Source organism: Phyllobates terribilis, unplaced genomic scaffold (genome assembly GCF_046119375.1).
Source record: "Phyllobates terribilis strain yellow unplaced genomic scaffold, ASM4611937v1 Scaffold_8__6_contigs__length_399053987, whole genome shotgun sequence".
NCBI lineage: Eukaryota > Metazoa > Chordata > Amphibia > Anura > Dendrobatidae > Phyllobates > Phyllobates terribilis.
The window spans coordinates 297967613-297990184 of record NW_027362768.1 but is presented as its reverse complement, the minus strand read 5'-3'; the positions used below and the strand labels follow the sequence as shown (position 1 = coordinate 297990184).

Sequence of the window (22572 nt, the reverse complement as noted above, 5' to 3'; positions counted from 1 at the left end):
ATCAGCAGAACCCAGTGTCCATCAGTAGGACAATAAATTCATAAGCAGGACACTGAGTCCATCAGTAGGATGCAGGACACTAAGTCCATTGGCAGGACGCTGTGTCCACCAGCAGGACACTGAGTCCACCAGCAGAAAACAGTGACCAGCAGGACACATCGTCCATCAGCAGGACAGAGTCCATCAGCAGGACACTGTATACCACAGCAAGAAACAGTGTCCACCAGCACAGCACAATGTCCATCAGCAAAACACAATGTCCATCAGCAGAACACAATGTCCATCAGCAGGACACAGTGTCCATCAGTAGGACACAGCGTCCATTAGCAGAACAGTGTCCATCAGCAGGACACAGTGTCTGTCAGTAGGACACAGTGTCCATCAGCAGATCACAGTGACCATCAGCAGGACACAGTGACCATCAGCAGGACACAGTGACCATCAGCAGGATGCAGGACAATGAGTCCATCTGCAGGACACAGCGTCCATCCGCTGGACACAGTCCATCAGTGGGACACAGTGTCCATCAGCTGGATACCGTGTCCATCAGTGGGACACAGTGTCCATCAACAGGATGCAGGACAATAAGTCCATCTGCAGGACACAGTATCCATCATCAGAAAAGATTGACCATCAGCAGGACAGTGTTCATCAGCAGATCACAGTGACCATCAGCATGACGCAGTGACCATTAGCAGAACACAGTCTCCATCACCAGAACACTGAGTTCATCAGCAGGACACAGTGTCCGTCAGTAGGACACAGTGTCCATCAGTAGGACACAGTGTCCATCAGCAGAACAATGTCCATCGGCAGGACACAGTGTCCGTCAGTAGGACAGTGTCCATCAGCAGATCACAGTGACCATCAGCAGGACACAGTGACCATCAGCAGGACACAGTGACTATCAGCAGGACACTGAGTCAATCAGCAGGATCCAGGACAATGAGTCCATCTGCAGGACACAGTGTCCATCAGCTGGACACAGTCCATCAGTGGGACACGGTGTCCATCAGAGGGATGCAGTGTCCATCAGCAGGATGCAGGACAATGAGTCCATCTGCAGGACACAGTGTCCATCAGCTGGACACAGTCCATCAGTGGGACACAGTGTCCATCAGCTGGACACAGTCCATCAGTGGGACACAGTGTCCATCAGCTGGACACAGTCCATCAGCGGGACACAGAGTCCGTCAGGGGGACACAGAGTCCGTCAGCGGGATGCAGGACAATGAGTTCATCTGCAGTACACAGTGTCCATCAGCTGGACACAGTTCATCAGTGGGACACAGTGTCCATCAGCTGGACACTGTGTCCATCAGCAGGACACAGTGTCCATCAGCAGAACCCAGTGTCCATCAGTAGGACAATGAGTCCATAAGCAGGACACTGAGTCCATCAGTAGGATGCAGGACACTAAGTCCATTGGCAGGACACTGAGTCCACCAGCAGAAAACAGTGACCAGCAGGACACATTGTCCATCAGCAGGACACTGTATACCTCAGCAAGAAACAGTGTCCATCAGCACAACACAATGTCCATCAGCAAAACACAATGTCCATCAGCAGACCACAGTCTCCATCACCAGAACACTGAGTACATCAGCATGACACAATGTCTGTCAGTAGGACACAGTGTCCTTCAGCAGATCACAGTGACCCTCAGCAGGACACAGTGACCATCAGCAGGACTCAGTGACCATCAGCAGGACACAGTGACCATCAGCAGGACACTGAGACCATCAGCAGGATGCAGGACAATGAGTCCATCTGCAGGACACAGTGTCCATCAGCTGGATACCGTGTCCATCAGTGAGACACAGTGTCCATCAGCAGGATGCAGGACAATGAGTCCATCTGCAGGACACAGTATCCATCATCAGAAAACATTGACCATCAGCAGGACAGTGTTCATCAGCAGATCACAGTGACCATCAGCAGGACGCAGTGACCATTAGCAGAACACAGTCTCCATCACCAGAACACTGAGTCCATCAGCAGGACACAGTGTCCATCAGTAGGACACAGTGTTCATCAGTAGGACACAGTGTTCATCAGTAGGACACAGTGTCCATCAGCAGAACAATGTCCATCAGCAGGACACAGTGTCCGTCAGTAGGACAGTGTCCATCAGCAGTAAACAATGGTGCAGCGGTCTCAGGGAGCGCCAAAGGAATACTGGACAATTTAATAGATGGCAACAGACTTTTATTCTTCCTCCAATACCACTGCCACAACGCGTTTCAACGGTCTAAGCCGTCTTCATCAGGTGGGGTACCTTGTCCAGTATTCCTTTGGCGCTCCCTGAGATCGCTGCACCATTGTTTACTTGTGAAATATCTCCATACGGAGCCAAAGCGGCAGGAGCAGCCGGGCATATTTGGATGTTTGAGGACCTGCGGTTATCCAGCCACCGGGTTAAACTACTGAGGACCTGCGGTGACGTGGTATCTGGTCCAGCAGGATCGTGTGACCACTTGAGGAGCACGGAGTTGCGAGGCAAACACCGACAGGACGGTACTACAAATAGAGGTGACCCGGAGCCTCATTAATCACACGCTTAATCTTGGTTGTGTAGACGTACACAACCATCACAGGTGAGTGCAATGGCACTTTTTAAATTATATAAATAGCCCTGTGAGTCTACACATGCGCCCTTTCTTTTCTTTTCGCAAGTGTCCATCAGCAGGACACAGTGTATATCAGCAGATGACAGTGACCATCAGCAGGACACAGTGACAATCAGCAGGACACAGTGACAATCAGCAGGACACTGAGTCAATCAGCAGGATCCAGGACAATGAGTCCATCTGCAGGACACAGTGTCCATCAGCTGAACACAGTACATCAGTGGGACACGGTGTCCATCTGCAGGACTCAGTGTCCATCAGCAGAAAACAGTGACCAGCAGCAGGACAGTGTCCATCAACATATCACAGTGACCATCAGTGGGACACAGTGATCATCAGCAGGACAAAGTGACCATCAGCAGGACACAGTGTCCATCAGCAGGATGCAGGACAAGGAGTCCATCTGCAGGACACAGTGTCCATCAACTGGACACAGTCCATCAGTGGGACACAGTGTCCATCAGCTGGACACAGTCCATCAGTGGGACACAGTGTCCATCAGTTGGACACTGTGTCCGTCAGTGGGACACAGAGTCCGTCAGCGGGACACAGAGTCCGTCAGCGGGACACAGTGTCCATCAGCGGGATGCAGGACAATGAGTCCATCTGCAGGACACAGTATCCATCAGCTGGACACAGTCCATCAGTGGGACACAGTGTCCATCAGCTGGACACAGTCCATCAGCGGGACACAGAGTCCGTCAGCGGGACACAGAGTCCGTCAGCGGGACACAGGTCCATCAGCGGGATGCAGGACAATGAGTCCATCTGCAGTACACAGTGTCCATCAGCAGGATGCAGGACAATGAGTCCATCTGCAGGACACAGTGTTCATCAGCTGGACACAGTCCATAAGTGGGACACGGTGTCCATCAGCTGGACACCGTGTCCATCAGCGGGACACAGTGTCCATCAGTGGGACACAGTGTCCATCAGCGGGACACAGTGTCCATCAGCAGGACACCAATGCCATCAGCAGGACACCAAAGCTATCAGCAGGACACAGTGTCCATCAGTGGGACACTAAGGCCATCAGCAGAAAACAGTGACGAGCAGCAGGACACAGTATCCATTAGCAGGACAGAGTCCATCAGCAGGACACTTTATCCATCAGCTGGGCACCAAGGCCATCAGCAGGACACCGAGGCCATCAGTGGGACACTGAGGCCATCAGTGGGACACTGAGGCCATCAGCAGGACACAGTCACCATCAGCAGGATACCGAGGCCATAAGCAGGACACAGGGTCCGTCAGTGGGACACAGTGTCCATCAGCAGAATGCAGGACAATGAGTCCATCTGCAGGACACAGTGTCCATTAGCAGGACACTGTCCATAAGTGGGACATGGTGTCCATCAGCTGGACACTGTGTGCATCAGTGGGACACAGTGTCCATCAGCAGTACACTGTAGTCATCATCAGGACACTGTAGCCATCATCAGGACACCATGGCCATTAGCCGGACACCAAGGCCATCAGCAGGACACCAAGGCTATCAGCGGGACACCAAGGCCATCAGCAGGACACCAAGGCCATCAGTGGGACACCAAGGCCATCAGCAGAACACAGTGACCATCAGCAGAACACAGTGTCCATCAGCAGGAGACTGAGTCCATCAGCAGGAGACTGAGTCCATTAGCAGAAAACAGTAACGAGCAGCAGGACACAGTATCCATTAGCAGGACAGAGTCCATCAGCAGGACACTGTATCCATTGGCTGGGCACCAAGGCCATCAGTAGGACACCGAGGCCATCAGTGGGACACCAAGGCCATCAGTGGGACACAGAGTCCATCAGCAGGACACAGTCACCATCAGCAGGATACCAAGGCCATCAGCAGGACACAGTCACCATCAGCGGGACACAGAATCCATCAGCGGGACACAGAATCCATCAGCAGCACACAGCGACCATCAGCGGGGCACAGAGTACATCAGCGGGACACAGAGTCCATCAGCAGGACACCATAACCATCAGCGGGACACTGTGACAATCAGCGAGACACCGTGTCTATCAGCGGGACACAGTGACCATCAGCGGGACACCGTGTCCATCAGCGGGACACCGTGTCCATCAGCGGGACACAGTATCCATTAGCTGGACACGGTGTCCATCAGCAGGACACAGAGTCCGTCAGCGGGACACAGTGTCCATCAGCGGGACACAGTGACCATCAGCAGGACACAGTCACCATCAGCAGGACACAGTCACCATCAGCGGGACACAGAGTCCATCAGTGGGACACAAAGTCCATCAGCGGGACACAGCGACCATCAGCGGGGCACAGTGACCATCAGCGGAACACAGAGTCCATCAGCAGAACACCGTGACGATCAGCGGGACACCGTGACCATCAGCAGGACACCATGACAATCAGTGGGACACAGTGATCATCAGCAGGACACAGTGACCATCGGCAGGATACAGTCACCATCAGCGGGACACAGAGTCCATCAGCGGGACACAGTTTTCATGAGTAGAACACAGTGTCCATCAGCAGGACAGAGTCCATCAGCAGAACACCGTGACCATCAGGGGGACACCATGACAATCAGTGGGACACAGTGACCATCAGCAGAATACAGTCACCATCAGCGGGACACAGTGACCATCAGCAGAACACAGAGTCCATCAGCGGGACACAGAGTCCATCAGCGGGACACCGTGACCATCAGCGGGACACAGTAACCATCAGTGGGACACAGTGACCATCAGCAGGACCCAGAGTCCATCAGCAGGACACAGAGTCCATCACCGGGGACACCGTGACCATCAGCGGTACACTGTGACCATCAGTGGGACACAGTGACCATCAGTGGGACACAGTGACCATCAGCAGGACACAGCTTTCATCAGTAGAACACAGTGTCCATCAGCAGGACAGAGTCCATAAGCAGAACACCGTGACCATCAGCTGGACATCATGACAATCAGTGGGACACAGTGACCATCAGCAGGACACAGTGACCATCAGCAAGATACAGTGACCATTAGCGGGATACAGTGTCCATCAGCGGGACACAGTGTCCATCAGCGGGACACATTGTCCATCAGCGGGACAAAGTGACCATTAGCGGGACAAAGTGACCATCAGCGGGACACAGTGACCATCAGCGGGACACAGTGACGATCAGCGGGACACAGTGACCATCAGCAGAACACAGAGTCCATCAGCGGGACACCGTGACCATCAGCGGGACGCCGTGACCATCGGAGGGACACAGTGTTAATCAGTAGAACACAGTGACCATCAGCAGGACAGAGTCCATCAGCAGAGCACCGTGACCATCAGCAGGACACCATGACAATCAGAGTATCACCATGACAATCAGCAGGACACAGGATACAGGACCATCAGTGGGATACAGTGTCCACTAGTGGGACACAGTGACCATCAGCAGAACACGGGGTCCATCAGCAAAACACAATTGTGATTTTTGGGAGTTTGGCTGTCTGTTGTATGTGACCACCAATGAATTCTCTATAATCTGCTTAAAAAGAATAAGCAAAAATTCCAAACTTATTAAAAAGTAAACTTTACATAACATGAAAATTCTGACTGAGTGATGTATATATTCTATGCCTATGTATGTGAATGTAGGTTAGTGAGGAAGGATTTTAACAGGTACAACTGCTGTATGTTGTTAGGATAATATGTTAAGGCAGTTACTACCAAATTAGGATGTAAAAAAGATTAGGAAACAACTTGGATGTGTTGTTAAAGGGAATCTGTGACCAAATATTGCTATCCCATCTGAGAGCAGCATGATGTAAGGGCAGAGACCCTTATTCCAGCAATGTGCCACTTACTGGGCTGCTTGTTGTAGGTGTGATTAAAAATTGTTTTATAAGCGGCAGATCTAATAGTTCTCTGAATGTTGAGCTCTGTATAACCCCACCCACACCACTTATTGGCAGAGTTCTGTGTACACTCTGCATAGGCAGAAAGCTGCCAAAGAGTGGTGGGGTCGTAGCTTGACTACTTGGCAGCATATTTGCTAGTCTTCTAGCAATAATCTCCTTCAGATTAAGCAATAATTTTATAAAAACTACAGCAAGCAGTCCAGTAAGTGACAGACCGCTGGATTCAGGGTCTCTGTCTCTATATCATGCTGCTCTCAGATTAGTTAGCAAGAAACCAGGTGACCGATTCCCTTTAAGTGAATTTTCATATAGAGCTTGCATGCTAAATATGACCATAGGGCAAATAGAAATACAAGGCTAAGGGGGATGGTCACTAATAAAATAATTTCTAAATTTATGAGATTGTATAATGAAGATTGCCAATTGGATATGAAGACTGCTATTGGGTTATGGTAAAAGATAAGATACAAACAATAAAAGATATTAAATGTTATCTAATAACACGGCATAGAAAACTGGGAGTGTAACTATAATCAGACTACATGTAACCAGACTATTGTGTTACTTGTATTACTTTACGGAAGGATTCTCCATTGGGTTTTTTCTTTTACCTTGTGGGTGATAAACGTTCACTATAGATTACAGTAACTCAGAATGGATGGGTAACTGGGTATGACACAGAGAAAAATTGGGCAAAATAAGTTATCTGTGATGGTAAAGGTCTCTTTCATGGGCTGGTAATTGACTGAGCAAACTTATCGAGAGAGTCGGATCAATCCTCCTATGCCGTCTATATGGGAATATAGGTCATAGAATGTTAAATAAAATGATACCTTGATATCTGAGATTCGATGTCTTATTCTAGAGAAATCCATATTTTTCTTAATATGTAAATGAACTGGTAAGATCTATGGGCCGGACATAGATCTCACTGAGAATCTGCCTCCAGAGCTTATTTTAAATCAAAGAGGACATGTAATGACTGACAGACTGCTCTATTGATCTACATGTCTCACACAAGCTCTGGACGCAGATTCTCAGTGAGATCTATATCCGGCCAATAGATCTTAACACAAAAATGTGGATTTCTCTGGAACAAGAGATAGCAAGGTACCATTTTATTCAACTTTTTCTGTCCTACATGCCCATATAGACGGTTTAGGAGAGTTGATCCTATTGACAGATGCCCTTTAATAAGAATGCTTGTTCCTGATCATGACACCGATCAGCCAACCAACAAATTGGCTGACTGCATCTTTTACGTGTTCCTAACATTATCATTGTCAGCAACACATCTCAGGCGTAAACTGGGGATAAGAAGCTAACGAAAAGCATATTAAATGGGGACCAAGAGATGACATCGGCCTGTGTACAATGCCTTGAAAAATCACCGATTGGCACCCGTTCAGGCAGGATCTGCCCTAAGAGATGGTATCGGAATTTGATGGGATCATATACGACAAAGTGTAGATAAAAAGGGTGGCGTGGTGGAATGAACATGCAACATGAGCCATCTTAGAATGAGGTTTGGATAAATGAGGACAAAGTAATGGAAGACACTGATGAGTATGATGTGGTTATATTAAATGGATTGGTAAAGATGATGACGATGGAAAGAAAGAGTCAATGATATATTGTAAAATGATGATGGTTGTAAAATCACGGCATGGAGGGTAGATCAGTATCCTGCCATTGACAATATCAAATATACCGCACTTGTACATGTTGGCGACTACATCAAAGAGCCTGAATTGCTTTAGTAATGGGTACAAGGTACTTTCCAGCTCACAAGGTCAAGGCAAGCTACAAGGTTTACCATCCAAGGAAATAAGCAGATGTTTAAAACAAGGCTACTGAGTTTCACATCACGCTAATACACAAATTATAATTTGGGATTTATTCGTCTACGTTTATGGCTCTGTGTGCGATGTTCTACTCTTTCTATTTAGGTTACATTGTGTTCCTGCATGGCTTAATGTGTACCATAAAGAAGTTTCATATTACACCGCTATCCCGGTGATAGGACTAACCCAGGAGGTTTTTTTATTTTTATAAAAGGAGAACTTCATGAACAGAATACTAATGCTGATAAAAGACAGCGATCCAGTTTTCATTGGTCTTGTGTTTGTAGACTCCGAGGATGAGCAGCTCAATGTCAGTGTGCTGCAGTAAAGCTAGTTTGAGATGGTAATGCTAAAAGACCTAGAAAACTGGGCCAATATCTAGTACAGCATTGGAAGGCAAAAAAATAAATTTAGACGGGCTTCACTCCATTTCATTCATCTAATGTAATGCACGGGTACACGGAAGCACAGGATACACATGAAGCGATCATTACATGAACCTGGGTCTGTCTGCTTCTAAGTCTACAAATCCACTTACGCTTTCCACTGTCTTCACTGCAAGTATACATAGTAATCTATAATAGTTCATTGTCAAAACAAGTAGGCAAAAAAAAAGGAAAACAGCAAATAAACCAAATAAATATTCATATAAGGGTTACGGCTGTATACAGCACAAATGATGGTATATTTATATCGAATATACATATTTGTGTATATTAAGCTCATAACCAGGTATACGAGAATCATTCTTACCTGCTTCTGACAGGTCTCGAAGAGAGCTGCTGAGAGCGCTGCGTTTCAGTCCTTCGCCTGTGGCGTAGCTGTCATCTAGACATGTCCTGTTCAACGTGCCGTTACCAGACTCCTTCTTCAAGCTGGAGCATTGAGACATACTGGGGCGCACCACTCCCTTCTGCTTCTCTAGCTCCGCTGAAGCAAACACAATGAGGAGAAGGGAAAAATGAGCTGCATTATCAACTCACAGAAATCCAATACAGAACAACGAGAAGCATTTTTATCTCAGATTTCATTGACAGGATCCCGTCCTTAGGACACACTGCATTAGGGCAAGAATAGTCTTTCAATGTCATGCAAGGTGTTTAAGCCTCCTCATACTGGCGTGCCAAACTTGGCATGTCTCATACTTTGCACTGATGAGGGGCAATACCCAGAAGCACCGTGTCTGCAAATTGAGATTCTGATTTGGCTTTTATCCTAACTCATATTCCAAGGCTCATTAAAGGGTCGCATTTAAGCCTCCTCATATTGGCGTGCCAGACCTGGCATGTCACTCTCCATAAGGAGAAAACTTACCTCTTACATCCCAGTCTTAGCATCTCACCCAGCCAAATCAGATCTCATACTCTGCACTGATGAGGGGCAATACCCAGAAGCACTGTGTCTGCAAATTGAGATTCTGATTTGGCTTTTATCCTAACTCATATTCCAAGGCTCATTAAAGGGTCGCATTTAAGCCTCCTCATATTGGCATGCCAGACCTGGCATGTCACTCTCCATAAGGAGAAAACTTACCCCTTAGATCCCAGTCTTAGTCTCTCACCCAGCCAAATCAGATCTCATACTTTGCACTGATGAGGGGCAATACCTCGAAACACAGTGTCTGCAAATTGAGATTCTGATTTGGCTTTTATCCTAAAATCATCAAAGGGTCGATACTGACTTGTAGGGTTGCTACTTTCAATAGGTGGCGCTATAGAGTTCAACTCCTCTTCCTCTCTGAAGAGACAATTTGCATATTCAATGCCAAGCTAGAGCTTCAATACAACATTGTACGCCACCTTCATCATCAAGTAGAGCCTGAATGCAACCGATGCACCCCTATACATCCATGTACACGCTAGACTGTGTGTATGAAACGCGTCAGTGTTTTATCGTTTGGGATTTTAATAATGTGTAAAGCCTTTAAAATTAATATCCACTATATTTCCTGAACTTTATTAATACTTATTATTATTTTACCCTGAGTGCCCAAACTGGTCTTTGCAAAAACTGGAGTCGACCTTGAATTCTCTTCTTTTTTTTTTTAGGCACAACATATTTGCTAACAACCATATGCGGCATCTTCACCTTTCCAGGAGCGCTCTTGGCATCTGAGCTATCCTGATGGGATTCTTCATTTGTCTTGGTTCTTTATATTTTTAGATTGGCCATATTGATAGTATAAGTGATATGGACGCTGTCTCTTCTACCGAGCATGAGTCAGGAGAGTGAGAAGGGGCCACCATATAGTGTAGGCTATTTACCCCACCTTCTGATTAGTAGTGCAAGAAGGTATTAAGTGGGCAAAATTTGGCAACACCGACATGTAATCTAAGGGGCATTATTCTAGTGGCAGCTTCCCCTTCATTAGCTGAATATCTAGCAATTATTTTTATTCACCCAAGGATTAAATATCCATGATTTGCTTAGGAATATTAGTCAACCAGTAGTCCAAAATCCACATGTGTCCTTCGGGCCAGTAGAACACTCTGCATTAGTCCCTCTTGGCCATACTTAAAATAGAGTTTTCCATTTTTTTTATTCAGTAGATCTTCACTGTTCTACTGAGTAGCTTCACTGAAATCAGTATGACATTATATACCCAGAATGTATATACCTTTGTACTTACACTCTATTCTGTATTTTTCCATTTCCTGAACTTCTGCAATGGACTCTCTCAAGTCATCTGTGAACTTCTTGCGATCCTGGGGATTTGGTGCATTGAAGTTTATGAGAACTTTAATATCTGCTCCTGGAATTGCTGATGTGAGTCGGATGCCATTTGGGTAGTCTAAAGTGAACAAAGAGTAACAATCAATGAATTAATCTGGAAATACAGCAGGCAGTGAAGCTCGGCGTCATGTCCGTAATGTAATATCTGTACAGTAGCACAACCATCAAAGGAAAACACTGCTAAAACAATCTCGATTCTTTTTTTTTTTTTTGCAAGGCTTAGACCTTAAGGACAGTGAGGTCGGTGCATGTGGCTGCACTTTTAAGGTTAGGGACCCACGAAGAGGTTCACCTTGACGTGGTAGTGGGCGTTATACAGCCTGGTCATGATGTTAAACTAAGCCTTGTGTTCAATTTCATCAATGTGTGAGTTTCATAAATGCAGATCATGTCTTTTTCTATGGTATATTGCATGGTCTGTCCCCTCTTTTTATGTACCAGCACTTCACCCATTTGGCCCAGGTGTTTTAATTAGCAGGAGACTGAAATTTACATCTATTTTTGCTTTCAGCTTTTAGTCTGAGACCATGTGGAAACTTAGGGGTTTTTTTTGGTCTGTTCACCTTGGGTCGGTGCTATATGGTGTGATGGTGATGATCTGCCTATGGATTGGTGTGAACTGGACCTATTGGGGCTTTACCTTCCTGCATTGGTGATGTGGGGTACTGGGTTGCCCCCCTTGCGGATGCTGTACTGCTTCGGCGGTGGTCGGCGCACAATGCCGCACCTTTATGGTCAGCGGCCCACTAAGAGGTTCACTGTACCTTGACGTGGCAGTGGGCTTCATACAGTCAGATCAGAATGCTAAAGTGACAACCTCATGTTCAGTTTTATAATTTTTTTGCATAGTTGCAATAGATCTGTGTATAAGTTTTGGATGTATGGTCCAGGGGTGGACATATCCTTGGTTCAACCTGTGCAGGGACCCAAGAGGTGAAGGTGCCACTTCTACCTCCAAAGCAGGTGGAATTGTGCATTATAATGAGATGAAACTGCAAAGGGCTGAAACAGTACTGTACAAAGCTGTTGGTTATCCATATAAATACCATCAGAAGCCAGGACATCAAATGAGAGCATAGAGCCAGTAGAGGACAATCCAAACATCAGATGATGTAAAACATACAGTCATTTATAGTCTCAAAAAACAAAACGCGTTTCACTAAGGCCCCTTTAGCAACTGATCTGTGGTTTGGATCAAGCAATTTGCAATTGTACTTTTGATATAATGGCACTTTAATAGCATGTAAAAAGTGGCCAGTTTTTGTTTTTATGTTATTCTCCCCGTTTCCCTGAGTATTTAGCTTTTTGTTTTGTTTAAATCCAACATACGATTCCAGAGATATAAGCCTTTTTATTTACTTCTAATTTTTATGGTCTTGACAAATCGGGCGTGGCGCACAGGCTCCTCGGGGGCGTGTCTTTAGGCTGCGCTGTATAATTATCCCGTGAGACACACCCTCTTTTATAAGGATCATAACAATTTGTACCAAAAAAGTCCCATATCTTTGGAATCGTATGACGGATTTTAAAAAGAAAAAAAAAGTAATACTCAGGGGAGCAGCAAGCAAGCAATAAGACCAAAAAAAATTCCAATTTTTGACCTGGTAACTGAACTTTAAATAAACTTTTCCCGAATTTCTTAGTGAATTCAGAAATAAGCAAAGACTCTCTATTCTTCGCAATCCCTGTTTTATCTACTGATTACAGCTGACAGTTCCTGAGAAACCGAAGACAGAAGAAATGAATCTGCCTTGTGTAATTCATGAAATTTTCTGGAGAGCCGGAAGCTAATGGCATCTGCTTTTATTTTTAGGAATATAAGGTAACAGTCTTCCTTCGAGCGTAAAAAAAATAATAATGTTATTTCTGCACACATTAATGTTACTTTATAGCACGGTATTAATTCCTGGCTGATGATCATATATTATCTGATGCCCATAAATCTGTCATATGTCCCCAAGGGGCGGCAGATGTGGTATAATGACGGCTTACGGTATCATCTATAACTTCGGGATCTCAAAAGAGAGATCTGTCGAAGAGGAGAAAAATATTTCATGTTCTCCTCAGTAAATTGTCAGTGAGATAGAATTCGCCATACGAAATATCCAGAACTCTAAATTGTGCTAAATAAAGCTGTTATTTGTGTTACGGCACAAGGTCACGGGTAATATATAATAGCCGTCCTATTATTTTGCGGGTTATGAACATAGACAGGAATATATAGAAATCTAAATAAATATTGCGACAGGCAATGATTAATGTCACCATGGCGTAATAAAAGCGAGGCTTAGTATGGAGGACCACTGTTATAAACAATCACATCACCGGCTACCAAGTCGCCTGCCAGGACGCTTTAGCATTTGCAGCCTAATGGACTCCACAAATACTCGGCACTGCGGTGACCTGCTGAAGCTTTTGTGAATAATGCTGTTTAAGAGTTGTGCAAATTGACATTTACAGAACAATTTACAGCTTTCACACTTGTCTTCTTAAGAATTTGTCTCATTTTCTATCATCCGTGCTGTAGACCGAACGGTTGCCTCGCAACCGCACAGCTATAAACTAAGGGCAGGCACACGATGGCGATTACCGACCAAATAATGTATCAATTTCAGCTGCAAAAGAAAAATTATCTGTGTTAATTGATGAAAACTGCAGGATGTAAAAGAAGTGTTTGATATTTAAAGGGTCTCTCCAAACAGAACTCAAAATCTGAGTTTTACGTCGGACTCTAAATTCCCCCTAATTTCCAATGCTTTACCTCCTATTGCTAGTGCATTTATTAAAGGGAACTTGTCAGCAACTTTTACTCCCCCCAAAACCATTTATGTGACTGTAGTGCCCTTTAAAATATAAGCCAATTCCTTATTGACCCCAAAGTGCTGCACTTTTTGCAGTTCAATCTGGAAGTGCGTTATGGCGAGATGGCGCACTTACAGCTCCTCAGTCTCACGCTGTATTCCTGATACAGTTTCATCCTTCCCAGGCTGATTGACAGGTCATTTACTGTTGTACACTGGCCATTGACTTGTCAATCAGCCAGGGAAGGGTTCTGACTAGTGATGAGCAAGTATGTTCGGTTAACCCTTTCGGTGAGTATGCTCGGGCGAGTACCGAGTATCTTCAGCGTGCTCGGTGATATGTTTGAATCACTCCCGTGTGCATGATTTGCGACTGTTTGACAGCTTTAATACACGTGAGGAATGCTTAAGAAAAAAGCATTCCTCACATGTATTAAAGATGTCAAACAGTCACAAATCATGCACACGGGAGTGATTCAAACTTATCACCGAGGACGCTGAAGATACTCGGTACTCGCCCGAGCATACTCGCCAAAAGGACTTAACCGAACATACTCGCTCATCACTAGCTCTGACAGTACCGGAGTACATAGTGAGGTTGAGCAGCTGTAAGTGCATCATCACGACCAAATGCACTTCTAGACTGAACTTCAAAACAAGATTTCTCACTGCTTCAGCAGTACTTTGGAGTCAAAAAGGGATTGCCTTGCTTATCCTTTAAAGGGCTACAAATAAATGGATAGGGAGATTAAAAGTTGCTGACAGGTTCCCTTTAAGCATTCTGCATTCTTCCTCCAGAAGACAGCCTGACCTGAGACCTTCTTCACCAATTCTCTCCCTTCCCTATGGGCAATGTGAAGTTAAAGAGAACCTGCAGGCACTGGGTCAAATACACAAATATGGAGTATAATAGATAGTAGGACTTAGGACCCCCATACAAATTTGTCTGACAGCTATCTTCCCCGAATCCCCCATACACGGGAGTGCTCGGCCGATCACTCATATTTTATATAAGAGAGCTGTTACTGGCAGCAACTTATCTCTGCCCGGAACAAAAGGATTGGCTTTTGGAATTCCGACATGCTAATCCTTCTCCCCTTCACCATCACCGGTCAAGAGAGAGGCGGGAAGCTTCTATATACATTACATATCTGATCAAACGTTCAGCCAAGTGCTATCACTCCCGATTCCTCCATACACAGGAACACTCAGCCGAGCGCGCCAATGTTCTCTATGAGAGAGCTGCTGCCAGAATAAAATGATAGATTTTCGGAAATCCAACGTGCCGGAACGTTTTCTCTTGACATCATCAGTTGGGGCAGAGTCAGGAGGCCCCCATACACATTAGACTATGAGCCTATCCACCAAAATTGAAGGTTTGTCCTACTTTACTCTATATAGTGTTGATCGGAGCCTATAGTGTTCATCCAGAGCCCAGGGATTAGCATAAAAGGCACCAAGATCAGAAATAAAAATTATGTGAAAGCCAGTATATAGTTGCAATTCTTGATGCACCCGTGGACCAGAGCAGAAGTTGTTTTTTATCTTATACAGCCCATTTAAATACTATGCAACATCCAGGTTATAATTTTATTGACATGACTCCAAAAAGATGCCCCCATTTTCAGCTCACAAGGGTCAATGTAAAACTTACACTGATTTTCGAACAGCATAACTTGCATTCCATAGAGGGAGAATGACTGCCGGAAGCTGTAGGTTACAGAATTTTTCTTCTTCTGGAAGATTTTCGTTACCTAGAAAGTATTTAATAATTGAACATTTACCGTTTGGTGGACTTTATTGGATTAACAAAAAGTTAACGAAATTCCTTAATCTTAACATTAATAGGACGTAATAAATGCTGAATCAAGAAACAGTTTTAATTATTGAAGAAACTTACATTAAAGTCAATTTTAAAAGGTTCGGATTTGTATTTTCGGAATTTTTTGGTGCTGTAGCTAAGGAGCATTCATAACACATTGTCTAGAAAAATGCTGAAGGGTCCGCAGCGTTCCACAAGCGCCATTGATTCTGGTGTTTACTGGTGGTCCGAGGAGTTGGGCTGTCACTGACCACACATTGATTGCCTCTCCTAGGAGTACTCTATCAATGACTACTGCAGGGAAAAACATTTAACAAAAACTATATGTTTGGTTTTTATCTAAAGGAACTGTTATTTTTCATGTTCTCTGATTGCAGCTTCATTGACTTTAAGCATTTCTATAAAAATGCATGGGAAGGATTAAAGGGGTGATCCCATCCCAGTAAGTGATGGTATAGCTCTAGAATATGCCATTATTTAAGGCCCCTACTGATACTGTGAATGAATGACCTACAGAGCTTCTTCAACTTTCTGTCCAAATCATAGTTTTTTTCCTCTGTGATGGGGTGTTCCTGGCCATTGACAGCAGAGTGGCTCCTTTCAAGTGAACGTCGCAGCTCCCTGCACAGTCAGGAGCCACTATGCAGGGAGACCAGTGAAAGGGAATCTGTCTCCAGGTTTTTGCTATGTAATCTGAGAGTAGCATAATATGGAAGAGAGACCCCGATTCCAGCGAGATGTTACTGGGCTTCTTGCTGTCATTTTGATTCAATCATTGTTTTTTTCTGCAGCAGATCTAGCAGTTCTCTGAATGCTGAGCCCTATATAACACCGTCCGCACTCCTGATTGACAGCTTTCTGTGTGCCTTATATATTGACAGGATGTGGCTAATCAGTAGTGGAGATGTGGTTGGACTAGGAGGCAAAAGATACCTAGTCCTGTTGTGATAATCTCCTGCTGATAAAACACTGATTTGATTGAAACAGCAACACACAGCCTAGTAAGTGGCACATCATTGGAATCAGGGTCTCAGCCCCCACATCATGTTGCTTTCAGATTGCATAGTAAAAAACTTTCTGAAGGATTCATTTGAAAGGGACAGTGTTGAAGAAGAGCTGAGCCGCTTAAATGATCAGGATTGGGGAAGGTCCCAGACGTTGGACCCCCAGTGATCATAAAGTGAAAATGAAAATAGGCCTTTATACTTGATGGAGCAGATTTATCAAAAGTGAGCAAAAGGAGAACTGTCATTTTTACCCATAGAAAAATATTAGCACATTAGGCCTCATTTATCAAAAGCTGCCCATAGCAACCAATCACAGAGCAGCTTTCATTTCACAAGATCAGTTTACAAAATGAAAGCTGCGCTGTGATTGGTTGCTATGGGCAACTTTTGATAAATGAGGCCTAATGTGCTTTTTGTCAACCTAGGTAGTCATGTAATGTCTAATGATTGTTAGTCCTACCGAACACAAGCACGTGCCTTGTATTAAACCCAGTCATAGTTTTACACCCAGCGTCCTGCTTCTCCCGTTTATCTGCAGTTTTACAACGCTGCATTTATAATGCCGGCAGCAAGCCTTTCATAAGTGTATAGATTAAGAAGACGCCTCATCTCTTTGATCACCAAATCTATTTTTGGGAGAGGATGAAAGCTCCAAATTTATAGTGATAAAACTTTTAACAGTTTTTGAATGCTTCGAGCTGTACAAATAACATGTCGTGTGCACACTGACACTGCTATCCGTCCGAAAATAGGAGCCAGTAGTATACGGTATATATTTCCTCCTGAGCCCTACAGGCAATCGGTATTAATAATAAGGTATCCTGACTAAACGATGTCTGATCCGTGATTTCCAATGATAGACTCCGCTTAAGGCAGGTGCTCACCAGCGTATTATCTCTAATTTGAGGGAATAGGGTGGATCACATCAATCACACTCTGATCCGAGTGTCAGCACAGTGTGATCTGATTCTGTCGGAAGAGAAGACAGAGAAAAACATTTCTCCATGTTCTCCATTCTGGCAGCCCGTGGAAATCGGACTGCACTTAGATGTCATCCGAGTGCAGTCCGATGGGTTCCACGGACTCATTGATTTGCTTGGCTTAGTGTGATCCGAATATCATATCAAACTCGCACATGCAACAATTTTGTCCTCGGACCACCTAGGTCGGAGGAAAAAATTTGACATGTGCATGGCCCCATACAGTAACGTTGGTCCGAGTGCGATCCGATGTTTTGTCAGAGCGCACTAGGAACAAAAATACGACCAAGTGCATGAGCCCTAAACCCGATACCTACCACTAGCAGGTCATTAAACAGGAAGATTTCTCTCTGATGTAAACCAAGTTTTTGGGGTTTGTTTGGATCGGGGACTTCGAAAAGACGACAGTAGCAGACCAGTCTTCGATGCGGTAAGGAAAGGACCTGTAGGTAGAAAAGCAACATTTTCAAGAGGTGGTCAGAATCCATAAGGAAGGTATTATCAAGTCATGATTGTTAAGGCCGAATACACATTAAAGTTAGATGGACTTGCTGATTTTTGGAGAACCTGTCTTTTCCCTGTGTCAGGGAGGAAGAGGATTGGGCATCTCCCATGGCAGGTGATATCAGGGGAGAGAAGGATCAGGCATTTTCAATTTCAATGTGTGATCCTTTTGCTCTTCATGCCAATGTACAATATATGCATGCTCTGCCACACTGAGCGTGCATGAGTATGATGGGACTACAGAAGATCATGATGGATCAAAAAGTGAACAAAAAGTTAGATGGGTCTAAAGTAAAACTTTTATTAGGTAGAATAGATTCACTTATGACTATATCTGGAATGGGCAACTATGGTGAAACCATTGACCTTCATGATCCTCTATCAGCCAGCCCAGACTTTCCTCCAGCTGAAGATCACTCCGGATGAGCACTATCTGGATTTTATCATACCCAAAGCACTTAGGCTCCGATTCACCAACACTGGTGATTTTCAAGCCGGTCTTGATGAAGAGGTTTGTTGGAGTCAGAGGCGCCTGATTCATTACGAGGCACATGACTCTTAATGAATTAGGCTCATATGACAAGTGGCGTAGGCCTCGTCAGAAATCTTACTTCAGCCATGGTCTGGAGTAAGAACCCCCATAGGTCACGGTGAATTAGATGAGCTGTGGCGTCACGCCCATGCTGCACCCCAGTGATGTCCAAGCTAGGCCAAAATGGGCAAGAAAATGGCAAAAGTTACGACATGTTTTCAGACCTTAGATGCGTAAAAATTGTGACTTTTCAAACGTTTTTGAGACAGTTTTCTGGTGTAAAAGTGTTTGGCCTTAAATTTTACATCTCTGCATGCAAATAAAAATCATGACCCTATAGAGTAAAGGGCCTCTCCAATGTGAGAACTTTGACTAGTAATATTCGATGCTCCCCAGGCAGTGGAGAAAATTAACCTGTATCTCATCATTGTCACATTTTTCTAAATCGTATTAAAGCCTATTGCTGAACCTACATAAATACATGAAAACAGACACATTAATAAACGGAGCATACAAAAATATCCCGTGATGTGTGACAGACGTGGGGCAGAAATATAGTCAATTCTGACATATTAGATTTCCAAAAACAAACATAAAAACATCCAGAAGTCCTTTACCAATTACAAGGGTTGTCTATGAAAAAATAAAAATAAGCTAAGACACCAACATTCGATTGGGGTCCAACATGTAGAAAAAGTTGGCTTCTGTTGGCTCTACTTTGCATTTTCTGGAGGATATATATCAGACTGTTGATGTTGGGCCATTATATAACCTTTATGTGATTACTGGGCCAAACATGTGGATTCTGAAAAAACTGGAAACAAAGTGACACCGGTGACGTTATTTTAGGGTGCATTAACACGGTATCGATCAGGAACGTGTGAGGTCCTATGAACTCTCGCTTCCTGATAATTGAGCGGTGTAAACAGACTGTCAATCACTCAACGACAGAGCAAAACACTTGTTCGTCGGGTGAAATGATCTTTTGGCTTGATTAATAAAGTGTGAGTCAGAGGGTTGTACCTCCATTAATTGGACATTGATGGCAAAGCTTAGCAATGCGCTATCAATGTTTAGACTGGGAAAACCTCTTTAAGGACACCAATGTGCTGGAACCAGTTATAGAATATGCTCATGTAGTAAAGCAACCTAACACAGTTGTAATAATATAATTAATCCTAATGGACCTATGATTTAATCTGGATTTTCACTGTGATAAGACCTAATGTGGGCTGCCACAGAGTATGACCTTAGGGAATACAAGCTAAGCGGAACCTGTCTCGTTGTACATGCCGTCCGATCTGTGGCTAATATGGTATGGAGTACAAGAAGCTGAGGAGAATGATATATAAGTTTATGAAGGGAAAGAATTAGTATAACTTGGTTTTTATTCATTGAAATCCCCAGTGTTTGAATGTATATGGGTCCAGTGGGCGGTGTTACTCAGTGATTGGCAGGTAGTTCTGCATGCACAGTACAGAGAAGACTGTCAATCACTGATAGGACCGCCCACTGGACTCCTATGTATACAATCACCATGTATTGCAATGAATAAAATGCAAAAGACCTATCCATTTGCATTTTGTGACTCAGAAAAGGCTCTGCTGAACTGCAAGAAATGGCTGACATGACCGAATACTAAAAATGCCACCATTCAGCTTACTCTATGGATGACGTACATTGAGCTATGGATATACAGTACATCTCCCTGTATAGATAAATTACATACGGGCTGTATATATAGAGATTAATGTAAACGGCTCCCCCTAAAAAAATCTGAATATGCAACATAGGCTGGCTGTCAGAACCATGACTGATCCCAAGAACAAGGTGCTTCATTTTGCCTCCATTGTCATTAAGGACTAAAACGTCTCTGGATCAGCCAAGGTATCAGTGGCCAGAAACCACCAATCAATATTTTATAGACTTTCCATTAAAGGCATTATCTGAAATATTGGTGACCTATCCTTAGTTTTGATCATCAGCATCAGAATGGCGGGAGGCCAACTCCTGGTACTCCCACCGATCGACTGATTAAAGGAGCTCCGTAAATTGTGTAGTGGCTGTGAATGGTACTGCAGTTCTCTTTTATTCACATGAATAGGAGCAGCATTCACGGCCACTTCACAATGTGGCTTGGAATATGGCTGGAGGACTTTCTTTAGCTGGATCTTCGCTGTGCCACATTGGGCTGGAGTGGCCTTCTCCGTGCCAAGAATTATAGAAGCCTCAATAAGGGTGAGATGTTTTTTTTTAGCTTCAATAAGGGTGAAATTTTTTTTTTTACATCATTTTTGTATCTTGCCCAAAAGTTATACCACCACTGATCTGATATTATTGCAAAGAAAACAATTTTTATCATACATATGGGGGAAGAAATTTCCAGTATTAAGCATACATTTATAAGGGGAAAGTTTCCGAACAAGGTAGACATTATACACTTTAGATGAGATCTAGTAGGGTATAGCTAAAAAGTGTTAACAAAACGAATACCTACACAGCCAAGTCCGTGGTGTAGGGATCCGATCTACAGTAAAAAGACACACATAAAGTCATTAGCAATAAAAAAAAATAACATAAGATAAAAACAAAGGAAATGCAGTGACAACACAACCGGGTCGTGAAAAACTCCAACTGGAGAATTGGACAAAAAAAAAACACTTGACACATTTTCATCTCAGAACTTTCAACACCACATGTGAAGGACTAACGCGTTTCAATAGATTGCAGCGGACTTTATGAGCTAAAAGTTTCATGATGGGATCATTTGATGGATCTCCTGGGGAAGTTACTGCTGCGAGAAGCAAGGCCAGGGAATGATATTTCCAGGGATCCTATAAAATAACCTACATCTTTGCCTTTGTGATATTAATACTGCAAAATGATGTTCGCAAGACAGGGCCTGAGGGATGCGGTCACTGCAGCAACACTGACACTTCACAGGGCAATAATATGGAGGAAGCAATAAAACAAATGATCCTTTTATTGTGATATGTAAAGATGCTGATGATGGTATTTATTATACACATCATAAAATCGGTTTCAACACATTAAAAAAAAACAAACAACATAAAAAAACAGAAAGAGAACAAAGTCTATCGTTGCATCCCCAGAAGCGGCTGATTTCTCTGGGTAACGGATATGTTGCTGGGAATCACACGTAGGCTTGATACTAAACACAGGTTTATAATCAGAGTTGAGCAATAATAAGTCAACAAATAGGAATATTACAGAAACCAGATACACTGATAGCCAAGGGCTTCAGCAAACAGACAGTGGCAGCACAGATACAGCACATTTGCCACTTTCAAAAACAGTCCAGGCAATTTTGTGGCTGTCCCAATCCAAATAGGGTCAAGGTTTACACAAACCCTGCCCATGAATTGAATTTCCAGACCAGGGATGGGGTGGTCCTGGGCGTCATGGGATCAAATGTCCCTTAAAAGAGAATTTGTCACTAGGTTTTTGCTATGTAATCTGAGAGCACCATGATGTAGGAGCTGAGACTTTGATTCCAGGCCTGTGGTTGTGTTTTGTTGTTTCATACAATCAGTGTTTTATCAGCAGGAAATTATCACTAGAGGACTAAGTGTCTTGTCCCCCTTGTCCAACCCCGCCCTCAGCACTGATTAGCAGAAAAGCAGCCAATCAGTGGTGGGTACGGGGTTATACACAGCTCAGCATTCAGAGCTCTGCTAGATCTGCAGCAGAGAAAAGTGTGATTCTATGAGAACTGCTGCACCCAGTAACCTAAGTGATACATCGCTAGAATCAGGGTCTCTGCCTCTACATCATGCTGCTGTCAGATTTCATAGCAACAACCTGGTGACAGATTCCATTTAATGACCAATGTTT

General features: G+C 44.1%; 1 protein-coding gene across 12 annotated transcripts in view; it reads right to left on the bottom strand.

Annotated features, from left to right (window-relative positions):
• Positions 1 to 22572, bottom strand: part of IQSEC1 (IQ motif and Sec7 domain ArfGEF 1) — a 913452-nt gene that overhangs the window by 18445 nt on the left and 872435 nt on the right. For 10 of the 12 annotated variants that reach the window (XM_073644474.1, XM_073644463.1, XM_073644466.1 and 7 more), the window contains 5 exons: positions 21215 to 21244; positions 17999 to 18124; positions 15527 to 15626; positions 10956 to 11129; positions 9092 to 9268 (listed from right to left, as the gene is read on the bottom strand). In XM_073644474.1, the coding sequence (XP_073500575.1) occupies positions 9092 to 9268; positions 10956 to 11129; positions 15527 to 15626; positions 17999 to 18124; positions 21215 to 21244 (607 nt within the window). The remainder of the gene's footprint in view (positions 1 to 9091; positions 9269 to 10955; positions 11130 to 15526; positions 15627 to 17998; positions 18125 to 21214; positions 21245 to 22572) is intronic. The other 2 variants (XM_073644465.1, XM_073644471.1) reach the window with 1 other exon arrangement.